At 40.3% G+C, this 21,525-nt stretch overlaps 1 protein-coding gene across 1 annotated transcript in view; it reads left to right on the forward strand.

The window, feature by feature from the left end:
• The window catches only part of CDC16 (cell division cycle 16), a 135,681-nt gene that overhangs the window by 56,539 nt on the left and 57,617 nt on the right, over window positions 1-21,525 (forward strand). Inside the window, exons 8-12 of the mRNA XM_078657874.1 lie at window positions 493-626; window positions 4,027-4,106; window positions 8,151-8,200; window positions 13,385-13,458; window positions 15,159-15,284. Of these exons, the coding sequence (XP_078514000.1) occupies window positions 493-626; window positions 4,027-4,106; window positions 8,151-8,200; window positions 13,385-13,458; window positions 15,159-15,284 (464 nt within the window). The remainder of the gene's footprint in view (window positions 1-492; window positions 627-4,026; window positions 4,107-8,150; window positions 8,201-13,384; window positions 13,459-15,158; window positions 15,285-21,525) is intronic.

Consider the following 21,525-nt stretch of genomic DNA (forward strand, 5'->3'; position numbering starts at 1 on the left):
AGTCAACTGTCCAGAAACTGTACAGGGGCAGGACAGCACAGCTTCTCAAAGCCATGCGTCCATTACCGGATTAGGGAATCTGGATTCTCCGTTGCCCTCTGTCACAAGCTCTCAGCTTTTACTCAGGCAGACGTAAGATGGCACCACACATTGTCTACAGCCTGTGATACGCTGTGCTAAAACAACCTCCACAGGCAGAAAGACAGACCTCTAGAACGTTTTATTTACTTTGGAGATTATTCACATGAAAACATAATGCATTACTTCATTCAGACATAGGGTCTTGAAAAAGAATTTGTTTTTGCAGAGTGAATTTGCTATATGCTATTGTGCCTGAAGTTCATCTGAAAGTGGTTTGCTGTGTGATATGTAGCTTTCAGTAAGTAATTGTTTACAAGTATACAATATACTAATAAATAAACCTTGTCTATTATTGTTAATGCTGCTCTCTAAACAATTGTAATGATTTCATGTTGCTGTGATTCATTTCAGTATAATAAGCCAAGTGGAACATTCATTCCTGAATCCATAGGTGGCCTCCAAGAAAACCTGGATGTTGTTGTGTCCTTAGCAGAAAGGCAATATTACAACTGTGATTTCAAAATGTGCTACAAACTTACTTCAGTGTAAGTACAATACTTAATTAAGGAGTTGCAGAGGTTTTAAAGTGTATGTTTCTGTCCCCTTAATTGCATTGCTCCCATTCCCCTGTCCCATTGCTATTTCTTTATATAGACACTGAAGAGTTCCAAGTCCTAGCTGCTGCCACCAGAACGGCCCTGTCCCCAAAGGTGATTGTGCAGACTTTTGGGATACAGAGAGCGTTTTTTTTAGCATAAGTCTATAATACAGTGCTTCCCAAACGTGTTAGAATCACAACCCAGTTTTAGAATGACCAGCTTTCTCAATCCACCTAGCTATTATGGTCATGAAGCAGGCATTTAAAAAAAAAATGTATGAAACGATAGCATTGTGTGGTAGCGCAGTGTCATTCACAGACTGCACATTTTCCATTGAAATAGCCATTACATTTGCATAGACATAGAGTTTTACTGATAAAATGATATTGCACACAAATGATAATGTGTGGAAATCGGGTTTCAGTAAATTTTGTGTCATTAGTACATCACCAAGTAAAATACCTTGATTTGTTTTGATCATATTTACATCTAAGTTTATACCATATTTCTGAAATACAAAACCTATGTGCTTCATTTTTGCTTTCCTAACTGCTGACTGTGTACAGTTGATTTACAAGTATTTACATTTTATTGTGTTACAAAAATAATATCCTACAGTTTTTCCTTTCACATTCCCTGTACCCCAGCAAGATTGTTACATGATTGACTTTACTTTTCTTTCTCGGACTGCAAAGTGAGAGTAGTTTGTAAACACCAATCCCTATGTTACAAAAATAAAAATAAGCAGTCATTTGTCATAGACATAGCCTTACATTTGAACTCTGTCTTTAAAGCACATCAAATGTGACAAGATAAATACAGAATTTAAAGGCATCTTTATTGCTACTTCAAATTGTCGCAAGTGGTATGGGGGGTTTGAATTTTCAGTTAAGTTAAAAGAAGCTCAGCTTTACTTGGATTTAGTTAGAGATAGTTATTGTACACCCACCAACGAGTGGCAGTGAGACTGTTGGACAATAAAGCCCTCTGATGTCAAATTTTGACAGGGATGAAAGCCAAAGAACAATTGTGTATGACCCAAATACATATACTATTTAGTACCCATCTGGTGGAGCAACTTAGCAAGAAATTTCATATAAATATGAAAACGCAATGGTGACAAAATGGGTCCTTCTGGTATCACACAAATCGTGTTAAGGTTCTGGACAAAAGGGCAGGATTTTTATTGATGTTGATGATTTGGTTAAAACAAAATATGATCTATGCCAAGTTCTTTAAATCCATGTTTATTAGCCAAAATAATTATTTGTATGTGTTTCTCAGCAGCCTCTCATTGTTTTGACTTCAGTACGTTTACAGTTGTCTTGAAAGCTAGACTGATTTGTTTGTTTCATCCACATCTTTATCTTGTAGGGTCTAGTAGAAATCCCAACATTCCTCAGCTTTCAGTCTTGATTTCTTTTACAACCTCTCATAAATAGTACTCTTCTACCATATAGTGAACTTTAAAAAACATTACAGGCACGCAGCAGTCCTTGTGTGTACTTTGAACCACTGTAAATCTGCCCCCTTTATCAATATTAATAGCTGAAACATTAAGTTCAAACTTTAGGCCTGTGAGAATAACAGCCACCTTATTTTCTAGCTAGAAGAAGCAAAGTACTGCTGTGAGAATGTCCTCGCTCTAAGCTGGGGAGGGGTACCCGTAATGAGTGTGACTCTTCTTGTTATAAAAAAAAAAAAAGAAAATTATGTGTCAACGTTCTATGCCAGCTAGCAGCTCTAAATCATTAAACGGTTTGGACTATGTGTTCAGACCCTGTTCATTGAGCATTGTTACCTGAACATCTTCCATATGTACTAAGTTCCCATTTCAAAAACAGAGTCTAAAACATATTTCACATCTGCTGCATAATCCAGTCTCCCCTGGGGGGACTATACTTTTGTAATGCTGTATAACATCATGCAAATCTAATTGCAGCATAATGTGAGAAAAAAACAAATCCCCTCCAGTTCCCGCCGGCCGACCCACATAAAGTGTTGTGCTCTTGAAGTTTATGGCTCAAGAGAAAGTCACCTGTTGGATTCTACATGACTTTTCCTGTAATTTTCCGACAGATACTAGCTTACTCAGATTCTCCTTTGGTAGGTTCTCCTGCACCCTCCTTCTCACATGTACCGAATTTGATCGGTCTTCATTTACACAGTGCTGTGTGCCTGTGCATGAAGTGTGCTTTTGTTTGACTGCTCACTGTGGTTTACTCTTGTTCAGACAGCAGGCCTAAAACACACTCACTTTCGTGTGATTCTTGCATCTTTTGTGGCTTGCCCTCCCAAGTGAACATAAGCAGTTGTTTTGAACCTTCTCTTAATTGAGATAAACTATCAACATGCACCTTTGCAGGGTTGACTGTCAGTTGTAGGGCCATCTAGGCACAATAAAATACTTCATCACATTAATAATAATAATAATAATAATAATCCACATTTGTATAGCGCACAATCACCCGTTAGGGTCTCTAGGCGCTGGGGGCCGTCGGGAAGATTAAGCAAGCTATTGCCCAGAGTCACATGGTGCTGGGCTAACCTGCCGCCGGAGCCGGGGATCGAACCCTGATCCCCAGATTCCAGCGTCAGTCGCCCTGGCCGCGGCGCCACACCTCTCCCACTGAATTGGTTCCACCTTTTGCCCTGCCATTTATAAGAAGCCTGTGTGTTGCTTTTTCCTATATCTCCTGATCCCGGTATTTCCACAATCCTTATGTCCCACCTCACACATGGGGTGCCTTTAAGAACTAATTTCTTTACACGCAGCACTTTTTCCTGGTAGACGTTTTCTGTTGAGTTTTCTTGACCATTTGCATGTCTAATCAAGCCTGGAATGGAAGAGTGACAACTCAAACGCCTCTCGCTTTGCCTCATGACCACGCCACCCAAAGCTACACAGATCAGGCAGTGCAGATTCCAGGACAGTTCTTATATATTTGGATACTCGATCCCAAATTCTCATTCCAATCAAATGGGGCCTCAAAAGAGCCACCAAGGAATGGACCTAAATATTTAGGGATAACCTGACCTTCCTTCTAAGTTTGAAGCTTCCGCTGGAGAGGGATTTCATTAAAATCCTGACCCCAATATGGCCTTTCTGCAAGTTGCAAAACTCATAATGAAATTGTATATGTCTTTTAATTATATTATTCAACACAATTTTTCTATGCAGCCTGGCTCAACTTTTGAAATTTCTCAGTTTTCGAGAATAATTTTTGATGGAGGAGGGTTTTTCAAGGTAGATGGCATGTACACAGTAATGATACTTCTGAAGGTCTTTGTAAAAAAAAAAGAAAACTTTTTTTGTTTGAGCTTATCAAGATATTTTTGTTTACAGAGTAATGGAGAAGGATCCTTTCCATGCAAATTGCTTACCCGTGCATATAGGAACCCTCGTAGAATTGAATAAAGCAAATGGTGAGCGATTCTTGTTTAAGCTTCTGCTATAGGTGTAAGCATTTATGTTACGATCTTAGAATGTTTTGCGAAGAACTGGATGCAGAATTGTATTATGTCTTAATTAAGTGACTACAAAATGAATTATCAAAAATGTTGCTACTCAGTAAGCTTGTTTTACTTGTAGAAATGTTAGATTGGTTTTCAGGTCTACCCATTATGCACCTTCAAAATCTTGTAATTACAGTGACCTGCTCCATACCAACCCACTTTTGGTACGCACGCCATCTGAAGGACGTGTCTTTTTATCGAGTCCCAGTCCTCCTTTGGATGTGCGTTCACCATTATTAGGCCTTCTTCTCAGGCTATAATTACTTAGTCCTGATGATGATCCCATTATTGCTATAAGGATCAAAACGCCGTCCACTGTAGCTCCTTGACACTGTATTATTCTAAAACCAAACGTATGTTGTGCAATGGCGCTTTTTATATGCTTGTGGTCTTACTGGTTATTGTATTAGGACCACACATGAGTATGCCTGACTTTCATTGTTTTTTCAATTCTCTTCTTGTTCGCTATAACACTTTCCTTGGTTCTTTTTATTATTTTTGACATAAAATAAATATAATTACTTTTTATATCTGATTCGACAACACAGTCTTTATTATATCACTGTATTCATTGCATTATTCTTGTGAATAAGGGACCGTTGTTCCTGTATAGTTGACTGTACCCCAGGAGCTTCTCAGATTACTTTGGTTCCCTTGTTTTTTACAAATATAAAAGCCCATACCAAGGCCACAATTTTCCTCTTGCAAGTCTGGAGTTTACAGTGAAAGCCACTAAATCACACTTGGAGCCACTCCAAATCCAACCTGTCTTCGGGTCAGTCTTAAAGACATTCGTTGGCAAACCTTACCCCAGCGACCCAAGGGTACAGGCATTTCAACAGCTTCTGCCTCTTTTTCAGACTTCCAGTTTCCACAGTAATGCACCTCCTGGGAATGATGGATTTGTGCATATCTATAATGCATTTCCATAGTGCCCCACACAAGGCTTCATACACACCTGCATCAGGGGGTCCCTGGTAGGGCCAGTGGTCACAAACATAGGGTCAGCTGGAAGATCTAGTGGGGATGGGGCCCTACACCCACCACTGCCACAGTGGTGGACCAGCTACAATCTGTTGCAAGCCAGGCCCTTTGCAGGTCCAGTTCCACAGGTGTCCATCGCCACAGACACATCTTCAGTCAGCTGAGTAGGACATTCCAACGACATGACAGTCCAGGGTCTGTGGGAACTTCATCAATTAGTTCTCCTCATCAACCACTTGGAACTGTTAGCAATTTAACTAGCTCTCAAAGCCTTTGTTCATGAGCGCTATATTCTCCCTTCAAAAGGGGGACACACTCCTCTTAGCTGTTGGCTCTAGCACAGCAAATCATGCACTGGAAAATCTACCACCAAGTGCATCTAGTAGCTGAGAATCCTCCTGAAGTGGACAACAACTTTGCAGACCTGCACCGCAGTACTCCGCAACAAGTCTACAAATGGGAACTCCTCCCACAAGTCCTACTTCCTTACTTTCATAGATGGTGCACTCCAAAAATAGTCCTTTTCACCACATTCGAAAATGCAAAATGCCTAATATTCACTGCCAGGTAAGCACACTATCCTCCAGCAGTGGGCAACAACTTTGCAGATCTGCACAACAGTACGCAGTAATAAGTCCACGAAGGAGAACTCCACCCACAAGTCCAACTTCCTTACTTTCATAGATGGTGCACTCCAAAAATAGTCCTTTTCACCACATTCAAAATTGCAAAATGCCTAATCTTCGCCACCAGGTTTCCACACACCCAGTTCATGGGCCCATGCTCTGTGGATGAAGTGGTCAGGGATCTTTACATGCTTTTTTCCTCCTCTCCCACTGATCACGTATATGGTTAAGAAGCTGAGGCAAGCATCCCTCACCCTCATTCTGGTGGCTCCAATGTGGGCTAGGCAATTCTTGTTCTCAACACTTCTGGAGATGTCTAAACCACTCACAAGATTGTCCCCAACAGGCCAGACATTCTCACACAAAACCACGGCCAAGTCAGACACCCAGACTCCAAACAGCTCAACCTAGTGTTTTGGTTCCTGAGCTCCTAGAATTTGGTTTTCTTAACCTACCACATTCGTGCATGGACATACTATGTGAAGTTCATAGGCCCACTACACATATGCTCCATGCTGCTAAGTGGTAGCGGCTTCTCCACTATTGTACTCCAAACCACATAAACCCTCTAATGCCTAAGATGCAAGACATTATCTGTTAACTACGACATCTATGCAAATGAAGGTCAGCCTACATATCAATTAGGCAACATCTATCTGCTTTTGCTGCATATATGCAGAATAGGGAACACTCATCATTCTTCAAAATCACTGTTATATAAGCTTTTATGGAAGGCCTTAAACGTGTCATTCCACCAAAGGTACCTCCAGCGAGAGTCCGGAATTTCAATATTGTCCTCACCAGAATTATGGGGCCCCTTTCGAGCCACTACATTCATGCCCATTGCAGTTTCTTTATTGGAAGGGTACCTTCCTTGTAGCAATAATTAATCAGTGAACTCCAGACCCGCACACTGCAGGAATCTTTTTTCCCAGGTATACAGTGACAGACTAGTTCTTGGAACCAATCCTTCTTATCTATCTTGGTCTCCCCATTCTACCGTAACCAGACAATCAAGCTCCCAGTTTTTTTTTTCCGTGACCTGACTCTGTAGCTTAAAGAGCACTCTGCACACTAGACGTCAAGGATGCTCTTATGTATTCTAAAGATAGGACCAAATCCTAAGACACAACAGCTCTTTTTTGCCTTCTCACAGCTTTGTAAAGATCATCCCATTTCTAAAGCAGGGATTGTTGGGTGGATCGTTAAACTTATCCAAACTAGTTACACCAAAGCTAAAAGAACCCAAGATTTCTGCCCCAGCTCACTCTCCACCCGCAAGCTGTGGACCACTATGGCTTTTTTTGGGAACATACTGGGCCTTTGTAAACCTGCCACTTGGATCACTCTAGTCACATTCACAATGCATATTTGTGTGGACATTCTTGTAATGCAGCAAGCTAGCGTTATTCTAACTGTTCATGGGACTCCGTTTCAGATCTCTGCACCATGCACTGGTTTGCCACCTCTTACAGGGGGTTATCTCTACCATCAGTGCAGAGCATGTGTATCTACAGCCACATATGTCACCAAGGGATTGTTATTCACCCTTTAAGCATCTGTTTGTTGCATGTAGTGCTGTAAATTCACATGCGAATATACCCTCCACCCCGAAAGCCAGTATTTGCTGCAGATCTTTCACCATCACTATTCTCTCTTTCTGCACGCACATTCTCTATTCTGTTCTATTCTATCCTAAACAGTACTCCATACCTACTCTCCCCTGCTGTGCGAAAAACAATCGAACAATGGAGTTGATGCCCATGTGAAGACACGACCAGAGGAGTAGTCACAGAGACCATGTGACTCGAAAGATTTCTTCACGAAAAATAAGTTTGCAACAGTTCGAGCCCAACACTAGATTGCAGTGTTGGGCTCGAATACAGGGCATGTGAATCTACAGCATCACATGCAGCGAACAGATGCTTACAGGGTAAGTATCATAATTCATATATATGAAAACACTTGAATATGAATGTGCATTTGTATTCAACATTCTGTGTTATGCTTAGGTTTTCTTAATATTGCATGAACGCCTCTTCAGTGCTATCATTTTTAATTTGGTTGTTTTGCTAAGCCATGCAATGTCGTCCTAATGTAACCAGGAGATATCTGTGATAAAATCTAGGAGGACCGTTATTGGTGATGCCTGCATTAACTTAAATTAAAGACGGACTCTTTACCATTAAAGTTTGCAGGCAGTTTCTTTCAAACCAATTGCAGACAATTGGCTGTGGCAAATGGAACCGTCCTTGCATGAATCTTACATTAATTTGACCAGTGATAAGTGAATATAAAAAGTTTACTTTTTGACCTTTTTCTTTCTTCTTTTTTTTTCATACAGAGCTGTTTTATCTTTCACACAAACTGGTGGATTTATACCCAAATAATCCTGTAAGTTGAAGTGAACAATTTTCTCTCTCTTTACTAAGTATTAATTTACTAATTTGACTAAAATGCATGTCTAAATTAGATCGCTTTAATCTGTAAATTTCGGTCAGATTTGATCAGTCAGCATAATATCCTACCTTATTTTGTATCTAAAACGTTTGAAGCTTTTTATGGAGTCATGACTTTGTTCTCATTTCACAAACATAGACACTTTTAAGAATTGTCACAATCTGAAGACAGAACATGGATGCCTTGCTTCCTCCTTTGAAAGTTGGCAGGGAAACTATAAGATGTTGAACAGAGGAATGAAGATGTGGGCTGTCTTTTAGCTTGGAATAGATGAGGAATGGTGAAGGAGATGTAGCTGCACAAGTGCGGGTTTAGTAGAAAATTGATCAAATTTCCATGTAGGGAGCGGAGTAAGGAGGACCCCTTCCCTAGAGTGTGTAATCCGAACAACAGATCATCCCAAGATCACAAAGCTGCTGAGCTACTCATGCTGAGAACATTTTGGAAGAGAGGGGAGGGAGGGAGAGAGTGAGTGTGCATGCGGTTTGAAATGTGCATGGCAACATATAGTCTGATGCTGAGTTTCCAGGGAAGATAGCGAGTAGAGAAAAGTCAGAGCTGTTTACAATTTAACTGAACGGGCAAAACAAAATCAGTCTTTCCTCCTTTAAGGTCCCATCAGAAGAACAACTCATAGAGTTAATCCCTCTTATCAAATCGGGGGCGCCACAAGACCCTTGTCCCCCCCAATATCATGCACATGATTCCTGCTCAAGTAGCACCAAATCTAGGGCAGATTTTTGAGAGCATGTTTGCATAAGGGTATTTTCACTTACATTGGAAACAGGCCTTGATTCTCCCTCTATTAAAAAAAGACAATTTAAACGCTCAGGACCCAAATAACTACCGACCAATATCAAGACTTCCTTTCGCCGCCAAGCTGGTAGAAAAAGTAATGAACCAACAATTATCAGAATACTTAGAGGAAAACTCTTTGCTAGATGACACACAACATGGTTTTAGAAAACACCACAGCACAGAATCGGCTCTGGTGATAGCAACAGAGGAGATACAAGAAGTACTTGAGAGGGGTGGGACAGCTGCATTGATCCTGTTGGATCTCTCTGCAGCTTTCGATCCGGTCAGCCATGAGATCCTGGCTGACTGTATGCATAGGCTGGGGATAGAGGGAACAGCTTTTGATCTCTTGCAATCTTTCCTTTTGAAAATTCCGAAATATGAGTCAGCCAGAGGAGCAATTGGGAAACTACACTGGTTGCCAGTCAAGCAACAATATAGTTTCAAAGCTCTCTGCATGGCCTGTAAATTACTGCATGGACTCTGGTCAGGCCATTTAAAAAAGTAATTTAAATGGTACATCCCAGCTAGGACACTTCGATCAGGCTCTGCTAGGAACCTGATTGTCCCCCATTAAGGAAAGCCACCTGGGGTGGAAAGAGCTTTTTTAGGGCCACTGCCATACTTTGGAATAGTCTCCCACTGACACTCAAAACTGTTCCCTCCATACTTTCCTTTAGAAAAGCCTTGAAAACCTTATGAGAAAGTGCCCTCTTTCTTGCATGGTATGCCCCCACTTTTTTCTGAATTGGTGATGTGCTTTTTTCTGAGTGTGCCCATGGCTCCTGCCAATCAGGTACCTGGGGCCTATGTTCCTTCCCTAAACTGCATTGAAGCCTAAACCCAATTGGCATCTCTGGTCACCGGTAAACCCCTGGTAAATGGTACCACACGTACCCAGGGCACTGTGACCAGAGAAGGCCCCTAAGGGCTGCAGCACTTATTTTGCAACCCATAGAGGCCCTGTACCCTGACACGGAGAAGATGGTTACTTCAGAGCACTGTTGAAAAAATTCTGCTTAATGAGAAGATGAGATGTGAAAGTGAGAGTGCAGCCCAGTATAACTACCCATTTGCGATATACTTCATACCCAGCACTTGTTCTGTTTGGAATTCAATTGAAAACGAGTCTAAATAGCTCAGTTGTCAGAAGTTTCCTGAAATGCTTGTGATTGGATTCAGATCCCAACTTGGGTCTTAGAGTGGTCCAAAACCTGGGGCCTTTTCACGAAGGGCACTACCCAATGTTTTTGATCTTTTCAATTGACCATTGATTAATCAGATTTGTGGATATGAAGTGAGATTCCTTAAAGGGACCTAGTGAGGGGTAATTATGCAGGTATTCTGGACCTTCATGAACGATTTACAAGACCTTAAATTTAATACTGACATTTATGGGTAACTAATGGAGTACTAAAAACCGGGATTGATGTGATTCTGCTTACATATATTTAAGCAATGACTGGCTAACTGGTTCTGGACCTGTAGTCTGATAATTAGTATTTTGGAAAGCCTTACAGTTGTCATGGTGTACCAACATAAACAATATCGTTAGCTCAGTAGTGATTTGTTTGAAGAGGTGGGAGGATTTTTAGAACAAAGAGGAATGCAAATTGATATCCTTTATTACTATGCAACAGAAAGTAAGTTGATTCGTTTGTATGAGCTATTATCTAACTCAAATTGGAATTGAGTGTCATCTCTATACATATGTCGGTTCACCAGGTACTGATTAAGTAGCTGCGAAAGGGGTCTTTGTAGATGGTGAAAAGTAAACAAGAGAGGGATTAGGATGATATATAGCAATGTGTTCAGGTCTAATAATACAGGTTGGCTATTTGTGACTACTTTGTAATGTAACAAGGTCTCCCCTGTGCATACATTTCTAAACCAATAGAGATGAGTAGGGTTTTTTTTTTTTTAGATTAAATAGGTTTAAGAACACACAATAATGATCTGACCAGATCTGTTGGAAAAACGAAGGCTACAGGTTATGAAGACAGTTTATTACTGGTATGTCGAGTGAGAAATTTAGTTCTCCGTGGGTAATAACTTGTTGCTGTGAGATGCAAGTAGAGCATCAATTTGAGGAATTAATTAAGAAGAATTTGCCTCTAGGGAGGGGATATTCCCCTGCTGTAGTGCTAGAGCTGTTGGGATTGATGGTATAGTGAACAGTCAAGCACCCAAACGATGAGTAATTTGTGTCTGGAATTGCTGTGATGAATGATTCTGTCAAATAGTGTTGACTACATTGACTACAGTGCATGGTACCATGACATACTCTGTATGAGTGATTCAGACAGGATAAGGTATTGATTAGATCAAATTTTATGTGAGTGCTCAGTTGTTCTGGTGGATGAAATTAGTAATGGCGGTGAAAATCAGTGGGGCTTTGAGCAGTACCCTGGGGGAGACTGCTTAGGTGTGTGCAGCATTTGGTGACTGAGGAGTATAGTGCTGGGAGGAAAAGATTAAAGAGATCGGAGGCAACGAGTTAGCAGTTTGCTATGATATTGGAAGAGTGGGGGGAGTGATAGTGTTGTGGGTAGAAAAGGATGGAAGAAGGTTTAGATTTTAAAAGAGCTATGTTTAATGTTTTTGAGGTTCTGAAGAATCTCTTTGAAGGGAAGAAGGTGTGAGAATGATTGTTCCATTGTGGTAAAGTTGATAATGATTTTTCTGACCCTGAGGGGGGGGGATAACAGCATCAAATCTGTGGATTACTTGTTTATTGGGAGTTTAGAATTTTTCCAGCTATTCTAAGGGATTTACTTGAACAAAAAATACTTAGTAATTTTTTTCTTTGGGCAAATGTAGACATCTGCTATGAGAGTTTATGAATTTGATTCCTATGGTTGAGGTAGACATCAGACCTCTACTTAGAAACTCGAGTCAATGACATTTTAGGTTCTGCGTGGTGTTTCCAAGGTGAAGGTCGAGAGCACAAAAGAGTGTGATCTAGTGTTAAGGGACAGCATGTCTGATCACATTGTGGCCTCCACTGATCCGACTAGTCTCTCAGGATCATAAGGAATCGTAAGGCGAGTTGCCTCTCCTCCACATCTGGACTTGCCTGAGAAGTGCCAGTCATCCTAGTGTACTGGAAGGTGGAGATGAACCTGCTCACCTATGCAAAGATCCTCTTTGTCGGGAGTTGTTGCTCAGTCCTCGTGGAGTAATTTTTAGTAGTATAAGCCGGTGACATGGTCACCAGCAGTGACCCTGAAATATTAGTGATAAAAACACTGGTTACAGGCCACCAGCAGGGGTAAACATTGCACCATATCCTCTTCGATATGGTTAGAGCAGACCTGAAGGAAATTGGTAGGCTCCTGTATAGGGTTGATGGATTTCTTCGTTGGCTCAACCCTGTTGCCAAACCCTGTTGCCTGACAGAGGAAGTCCTTGAACAAAGTGGGGGTTTAGAAATCCGGCACAGATGATTAATACCTGCAAGTCTAGATATGTTCTTCTGTAGTCATTGTATGGTAGGGCAATGGAGAACAGGTTCTGGTGGTTTGGAAGACTATGAAGAGCTTCTACCCCTTTGCCATCTTGAAAGAATATTATAAGCTTAAGTTTGTTCAATACAAATACCAGCCACTTTGCCTAATTTGTTTTAGTGGGCATACAGTAGCTTTGAGGTTCCTGATAAGCAGTATTTTCTCCACATCTAGATGTGCGAAGAATGCAGTTGAGCAACCTGAGGGATGACAACGGCTAAACGAAAGGCTTGACATTTCTAAAGGAAGTGGTAAAATTCCACTTCAGTGATCTAGGCTACAAGGCTTACATTGAAAATGTGATTATATTGGTAGAGTTACACCTACCTGTTTTCCAGTGGTGCTTTTCTTTTGTAGGCCTGAAGGAATGGTCTTTTATTAAGATTAATTTTTAGAGAAATAGTGGCTAAACAATGTATAGGTTTGGAAAATTAAAAGATTTATGCTTTGGATAAAATTTCAATGATAAAATATAGCCCACTTTTTGTTGTGGTGGAAAATGCTCTGATGTGTAGTGATGAGATGCACACTACAAGAATGATTAAGAAAATGAATAACCTCTCAACTTAGGATAAACAGTGTAAGAATTGTTCATTTTATGTGCACTTCTGTAGCTAAACGCCAAGCATGCGCTGCACCCTGGTTAAGTAATCCTGTTTCCGTTTTCACGAGGGGTCTATTATTACACCTTAAACGTTGTTTCCAATTCTATTAGTTGGTATTTTGATAGCTAAAGCACTGTTTTAATTTTTGTATGTCTGCTATTTATCAACTGATCATTTCTTAATGTATGATTTATTCAATTTTGTTTTAGGTGTCCTGGTTTGCAGTTGGTTGCTACTATCTCATGGTCGGCCACAAAAACGAACATGCCAGAAGATATCTAAGGTTGGTGCTTTAACACTGTATTATGCGATTTGACAAAACCGCTTTTTGGTGGCTAACGCTGAAGATTATTTAACACTTAATTTAGTGGGTTACTTTAGTAATGTGTACAAGATTAGATCACTTCTGTTTTGATAACCTCGTTCATTCGGTGTTTTTGTAAGGCAGTGATGTTTAAAACAATTCATTTGAGGCCTGGGTCGGGAGCAGGACAAGGAAAACATTGGGTAAATTGTACTGACCAATACACCACATTATGGAAAGAAAGTGCATTTTGGGGAATTATCCAGTGACTGAACAAATAGAGCTGAAAAGTGAGGGTGCGTAGAGACAAACTGCTGTAGACATATTGGGAACCTTCTCCACAACAAACAAATATGCAGTAATATTTTATATAGGAGGAGTATGTTTGAAGGAAAGTAGTGGGCTATTAGCTGCCAACATTCCATTCCATTGAACCCACTCCTTCAGGTTTTATTGCATGCTATTGGCGGAGACCAAGAAGCTTCTCTGACCTGTCCTAGCAGAAAAACTGTTACTATTAGATGACAATAGTATAGAGTGCCAGTTTTATTTTTCATGTGACATTGCTCCAAAGAAATCTCAGTATTACACTAAATGTGTGACTGCCAGAATATAGTTCTTAGCTTGTGTTCTAGCAGAATGTGTGTGGGGATTGTATGTGGCTGTAATAATGAAAGCGTATAGATTAAAAGCCCTTTCTGTTGCTCTCTTCAAAGTGATGTGATGGGGCTATATTTAAATGACTGATCTAAAAAGCTGATATGTGCTTGTTACTAAAACTCTAGCTTATGTTTCACATGACTGCACTGGGTACAATTATGTTATAACCTTACCTTGGCGTTGCAAGAACGAAATTATAGATCTATCAAAGTATGGATCCATGATCTTTCCCACAGCTCTTACATTAGAGCAGTGTATAATGCAATTCATATTCAGTCAGTGGAGATGCCCTCAAATTATGTAGAAGAGGTTTTACAGTATTGAAAATAATATATTAGTATTTATGTGTGACTCACTTTTAGGGTTCTCCAAATGGCATTGTTACTAAGTATCTTGAATTTGAAAATGTCATAGTGTTAATAACGGTCACTAGGTAAGACAATGGAAAAGTCCTAATACTACTAATTATTGTCCTCGTGACAGTGTCATTAGAAACTTTGCATAATTTCCTAACTATTTTCTCTATTTTAGACTTATGTAGGATTCGATGATACCAATTCTTTTGCCCATTCTGCTTGTATAACAATTGTATGGTGAGCCTGGTGTATCAATATTTAGTTTTGTCAGACAGTATTTTACTGATAGTAGTGTGATGTCTGATTGATACTGCCTGTTTTTCTGTTCTACCCAAGATTGAATTCACTGGTTATCGACATGTTGAATGTATATTTTAGTTGTAAACTGACAAGTATAGAGAATTAGGCTATATACTCGGTTTTGTTTATAACCAGTCATAGGTATGATTTGAAGAGTCTACTACATGGGATTGAAACCAGTGAGTGAGGTAATCAGGTGGAACACCTTTTGTTGGGCATGTGAGTCTACTCCTGAAAATCTCACATTTCTTAATAGGAATAACTTTTAATGATCAAGCCATAACAAATTTGGAAATAGAACACTTCTACCTGTCATGGGTGTAGATGGTCTTTAAAAATATAAATGTTTACTTCTTGTTTCAGCAAAGCCACAACTTTAGAGAGAACCTATGGGCCTGCATGGATTGCTTATGGCCATTCGTTTGCAGTGGAGAGTGAACATGACCAGGCTATGGCTGCATATTTCACGGCAGCACAGCTGATGAAAGGGTAAGACACAGGTGTCAGGACCAGGGATGTGGAATTCCTGTAGCCTGACGCCCGGGACATATTGTTTGGGGTCAAGGGCAACAGGTTTTCATGTGTATTTTGTCCCTGGGATAAGCAGGCCCAACCCCCTACAGCACACAAACCTTTGGTTGCCAGTTTACTGTACCACATTATGGATCAGGGAAAGGCATTGACTGAATTTAAGGTAATATTTGTGTCCATGTTGTAAAGCTGTTCAAACCTGAATTTATGGTTCATTTAAGCGAAGCCTTTATTATTAGGGTGAGCACTCTAAGTGAATGTTTTAAGCTCTGACTGCACTACTCACAGTGGTTCCAGTACAAAAATGTGTGCACAAGTTTTCAGTGTTTAGCAATATGAAGCTATGTATACTTCTCCCAGGATACTCTCTGATTCGATGCAAATATTTGCAGAAGCTTGAAAACAAGATTTATGATTCTTTGCTTTAAAAATAAAATGTTCACAAAAAAATGCAAAAACATTTCGCTAAACTACTGTAAAAGTTTAGGTACCATTTCTTTGCAGCATCATTTAGTAAAATGTGTTGATGTATGCTAGTATTTTCCAAAAATATTCATAATGGAAAGTCAGTGTAACCAGTTTTAATAAGATTATGGGAAACATAAAAACCAACAAGCATTGTAAAGCGAGTAGGTCTCAAATTGTTGGTCAGCCTTTTGGTTTTGTCAATGCATGACTTGTTTTAGCATGTTTTACATAAAACCTTACTGGTGTGGGAGCTGCTTGGTCCTCCATTATAACAAACATTGGCAAAAATTGCTTTGGTCTCAAAAAGCACACAATGCCACAGTAGCTCCTGGTACTGAACAAAATGACTGTGTGTCAGTATGCTCCATGTGAAAGAACAGAATGCTGTCACTCACAGTGAAGCTAGCCGATAGAGAGAGAGAGAGAGAGAGACAGAAGTTTAATAAACACAAAAGGTCATGGTTAATGCAAGACCTAATTACGGGCCCAATTATTAAATAAAGTCTCAAAAGTGCACCCATGTCCTTGCATTAATTGCCGATATACTACTTTTGTGAATTCACAAGACTTTACAGAAGTAAGCCAAGAAATAGTACTCCTAGAAAATATTTGTGAACTGCTTTTTAGCATGAGCAAATATGCAGGTGTAGATTTCCAAGTTCACTTTCGCGCCAACCACTTTTTCCCCAACCCTGGAAGAAGTTTTATGTCTGCCATTATCATGAGTAAATTTCCAATCTTTCTCAGTATGGGAAAAGATTAGAGAAGAGTTGGTGGAAAACCCTTAAAGCATGCAAGTTAGTAGGTTTGCACAGACTCAAAAGGGCATCCTGTAACTGTTGCTTAACATTAACTTCAGCCCCAGTATGCAGATCTGCGGAAACTTGGCAACATAAGGGAATTGCTAGTATTCAAACCCTGCTATGGAAGGAGCCCTGGCATAATCAGAGGGCTATTTCAGAACTCTTATATAATGAGATTGTATCCATAATTTGTCGCTGCATTACATGGCACAAAGGGGACAAGTGGATTTTGTTACAGGACAAGTAGATTTATGAAGCAACCTACCCCATGGACAAGTAGCTATTTTACTAAATTCCACACCCCTACAGGACTATTTGTGAGTTACTTAAAACTGAGGTTATTGGCACCTCTGTGTCTGGTGTCTTCATTATGTTATTGAGGGAGAGGGCTTTTCTATATCTCAATCTTCGGGTGTAATCATCTACATCAATCCAATAACATGATAAATCATTTATGGTTTAAATTTGTTTTAGGTTTTTCAAAACACACAATACGTTCCAGCATTGAACGGCTACATTAGCAAGGTGCTGCTGAGAATAGGGAGCGTAAGTAGACAGAACAAAACCCACATTATGTGGGATACTGAACCCCCCACCCCCCATTCCTTGTCCACCAAACGAAAAACAAAACTATAGTCAGCGCTGAGATCTTGCGCTTTAGATTAGGGCACTACTCACTGTCTCCCGGGGAATCAGAGATCCGCAACAGGCGGAGGTACCTTAGGCAGGTGACTTCCCTAAATTCGGAGGCCAAAAGGGACAGAAATGGTTGCCACAACTTTACGAACTCTGAACTCCTCCCCGCCAACGTTAATGTCAATTTCTCCATCCCCAAAATGTGCCACAGCTGGTGTAGGCAGCCTGTAAAAGTGGGGGTCCGGGTAGTGCGCCAATGTGCTAAAATGTTTTGTACCACTGAGCCCAGTGCAATCGCCATCAGCCGGCCTCTGCGGGAACGTAGTGGGAAGGTCACCGGGTTTGGAAGACCCAGGAGAACATAGGCCGGGAAGCGTGGTGTCTGCGTATCTAGGTGTCTGTCTATTTCATCTAAGATCTGGGTCCAATATCCCTGAATGTGCGCGCAATCCCAAAGCAGGTGTACCAGTGCGCCCGCATCCCTGTTAGCAGGTGACGTCCCGATAGGGGTCCACAGTGTGGAGTCGTTCAGGGGTATAGTACCAGTAGGAGACCAGTTTGGTGAGAGTTTCTGTCAATCCCATGTGGTAGACCGAGTGACGGGCTCTATAGTATATTCCCTCCCATTCCTTATGAGTGAGTGTCCTACCCAGTTCCTTCTCCCCCTTCGCGCAGCTGACGCTATATGTATGTGTATTCCGAGCGAGGAGCATTTTATAAAGGTTGGATGTGGATAAATCATTTATGACTTTTAGTGCAATCAATAAAAAGATTTTTGAAGGTTGAAAATGGAAGTTTAAAGCTGCACTACACGCTGTAGTGGCTGGCCTGAGACATGTTTTAAAAGGCCGCTTCAGGTGGTGGAGCAATGAATGCTGCAGGCCCACTACTAGCATTTAATTTACAGGCTCAGTGTACATGTAGTACTATTTACTAGGGACTTACAAGAACATTAAATGTACCGATTAGATATAAGCCACTTTTACCATGTTTGAAGGAGAGAGCACAGAGAACGTTATCATTGGGTAGCAGTGGTAAAGCGAGCAGAGTCTTCATGCCAATAAACAAATTCATAAAACAGGAGGGGTGAAGGCAAAAAGGTTATGGGATGACCATGTAGAGGAGGCCAGGTCCAACAGTGCCTATTTGCTGAGTGATTATTTTCCAATAATTGAACATTCGTTCAAATTGGAATCCAAAAGATTTCTTATGAATGCATTCTGTGGTCCAGACTGTTCTTCTCATGACTCATTTATCCTGTTGACTCCTCTCCTCCCTGTGAGAACCTGACTATCAATTGTCTAATACAAAACAAGTGTCTATTCACTAGCTAACAAAAGGCTTCTGGAAAATGACAGCATCTGCAAAAAACAGAGGAAAACATTTTGTGCAAACAACGGTTCAAAATGAAAACAGGTCTTTGAATGGTAATGCATTATTTTCAGTTAACATGGCATCAACAGTTAGGCTAACGTAAAGCCAGGACTTATTTATTTCTCTTTTAGGCGTATAACATTTAAGTATGATTGCCTAATACAGATCTTAGTGTTTAGTATATCTGCTATTTAAACATAGGCTTTTGCACAATACTAATAAAACGCATTTTTATTCACAAATAAAATTGGCTCTGGCACTTTGAAGTCAAGAGTAATGGCATATTGTTGACAGGCTCCTGCAAGCTTCATGATATTTGAAGTGTTTCATTACTGCTTTTGCCTAAAATTGCTGTTGATTAGCAGCTGAAGCGAATAGCTAGCAGATGCATGTAATATACTGGGCACTGTAGTTCCTACAGCAACTTAAATCATATATTTATGGTGTTGTATGTTGATTAGTACTCGTAAGACTTACTTCGGCAATGTAGCACTGTCACCAAATTAATTGTCAGCCAAACCATTGAATAAGTGTTTTGTCCAGCCATAAGATCAGAATTTTGCAGATTTGTAACGAATGTCATTGCATAAATTTTTGATGATTGCTTTTAACTTCAATTAACAGTGGTGACTTTTTTATCATTTGTAAAGAGATCTTTTTTTTTCGACTGTGTAGTCATTTTATTGAAACTGGCTACTGAAGTAATGTATCAAGGCATATCATTTGGCTTGTGTGTGTTGTCCAGTGGTTATCCAAACAAGGAAATAGTGATTCCGCTTGGCATTTGGACTATTTATAGAGATGAAAACCAGTGATCTCTAAACTCAGGAGAGTAAGAGTAGTTGTATGACAGGAGTCTTAACATGACGGGCTCCTGATTAACTGTGACCTTTTCTGTTTGTAGCAAATTATGCCTTAATCTCCTTTTATTTATGTATGTGGAATGCAATTTTATGATTTTACCAATTTTGCACGGATGATGGGTTACCTTTACCTTCTTTAATGACTATGAAGGTAGTCATTTGAAATACTCCTATTCTTACCCTTAACATTGACTTGTCTCTATAGTCAAACTTCCGATTTCCTGGCTTTGGTTAAATCTTCCCATTACTCCTTCCTGTAGTCTTTAACCTCATCACTGCGGTGCGAATTCCGCTGCAGTGCTGAACATTCCAATCACGGGCGTGACTCATGACGGCCGGGAGCCGTCATGAGCATTGAAGAGGTTAACTAGGTGGAACGTTCAGTGAAATTACCAGCCACCCCTTCCCTACATGGGAAGGACTAGTACACAAAATATTCAAACCATGCAGTTGGCAACAGAACCGTTACTCGATTAATTTCAGTCCATCAGCATAAATAGTAGTTCCTTCTGCCCCATAAGTGGCCATTAACCTGCATGGTAGCAGTTTGGGATAATGCTGGGTGGCATATAGCGCCAATTTTGCAACACTGGACAAAATCTCATGATTCACGCTCACCTATGTCAATGGCAGTGCACTGTTGAACACAGCCGGTCCACATTTCAAAAATGTATGCATCAATCAAATGATGTTTGCTTCTTTGCACTGCTGGTTTCAAATACAGAATCCGGATTTGGCAGCTTGTGTTGGAAAGACGGACACTGCTTAAAGTATAGTTTTAGCTGGTCTAATTTTGAGCTGTGAGGGAAACTCACTAAGATGTGGGGGGCTCTATCACTAACATTAAAAGACTACCAAAGCTTCCTTCCTTGGTACACACCTCGCAACCCCTCGATTTTTTTAAAAATGTCCTTAGGTTCTGGTCCAGTTTCATAAGGACAACCAGGCTGAAATTGTTTCCTGGTGTAGGAGAACAGGTCATTCTGCATGTTCTCCTACAGTTGGAGAGGAATTATTTTTGTGATTCTTTAGGGCTGTGGCTTTTGCATCCAAATGATCCATTTAAGGCAGATAGTCAATTTTATGTCACAGGACCCTACAGCCTACTGTACCAGCTGTCAAGAAAACAATGACTTGCTTCTGCAGCTTGCCTGGAAGCCAAGTAAACAACCTCAAGGATGCTGTAGAGTGAACATAAAACCATTTTTAATATTCTAGTGCAATGTTTTACCTCTCAGAATCGACTCATACTGCTTAGATAAGCATACACAAGCATACATGCATATATATATATATACATCATACATCAGGTAGCATACTGAAGCAAGTTATAATGTCTTTCTCTCGCCTTTCTTCTGCATCCGAAATCAACAGCCATCTTCATGCCACATTAGCATTCGTCCAGCTTATTTTCCAACCATTCAGTCTGGCAGAGTGTATCAAACTGGAGATCCTACACACCACATAAGCATAGAAAAGCAAGTGACAGTGTATGGGAAAAGTGATCTATACTGGTTTGAGAACCCTCAGCCTGGCTTTTTGCATTGGAGAGATTCAATAAAGAAACGTTGTGGGTAGGAGCAGTTACTTCTAAAGTTAGCTCTGACTAGGCATCTCCTTGAATTACCATTCTTTTGTGTATGCGGCTGGACTCTTGGCTCAGTCAGTAGAGTCCTTTGTGTGTAGAAAAACTTTAATAAACCATTGGTTGGTGCTAAGGAGTGTAATAAAAGTGTGATGTTGCTTTTGCCATAGAGTCATCTTGAAGGTTTTTTTTCAAAAGAAAAGAGATAATGAAATTAACAGTAGTTGGAACTACCTACATCAAGCTATATCCTAATCTATCAAGCTTCGATTCTTTGAGTCCACCCTAAAGGAGTTCAGGCACTCTTGATTTTCTCCTCAACCAGAAGAACCATAACAGCACAAGCCCATCCTAATTACCTGATATATCTTCTAATAGGCTGGGAGCCTGTCAACAAATGTCTCTTTTATGGTAAAATGAAAAACACTGCTACTTTACGGACATGTGTATTTATTTAATAACTGTATGTA

Source organism: Lissotriton helveticus, chromosome 8 (assembly GCF_964261635.1).
Source record: "Lissotriton helveticus chromosome 8, aLisHel1.1, whole genome shotgun sequence".
Classification (NCBI taxonomy): domain Eukaryota; kingdom Metazoa; phylum Chordata; class Amphibia; order Caudata; family Salamandridae; genus Lissotriton; species Lissotriton helveticus.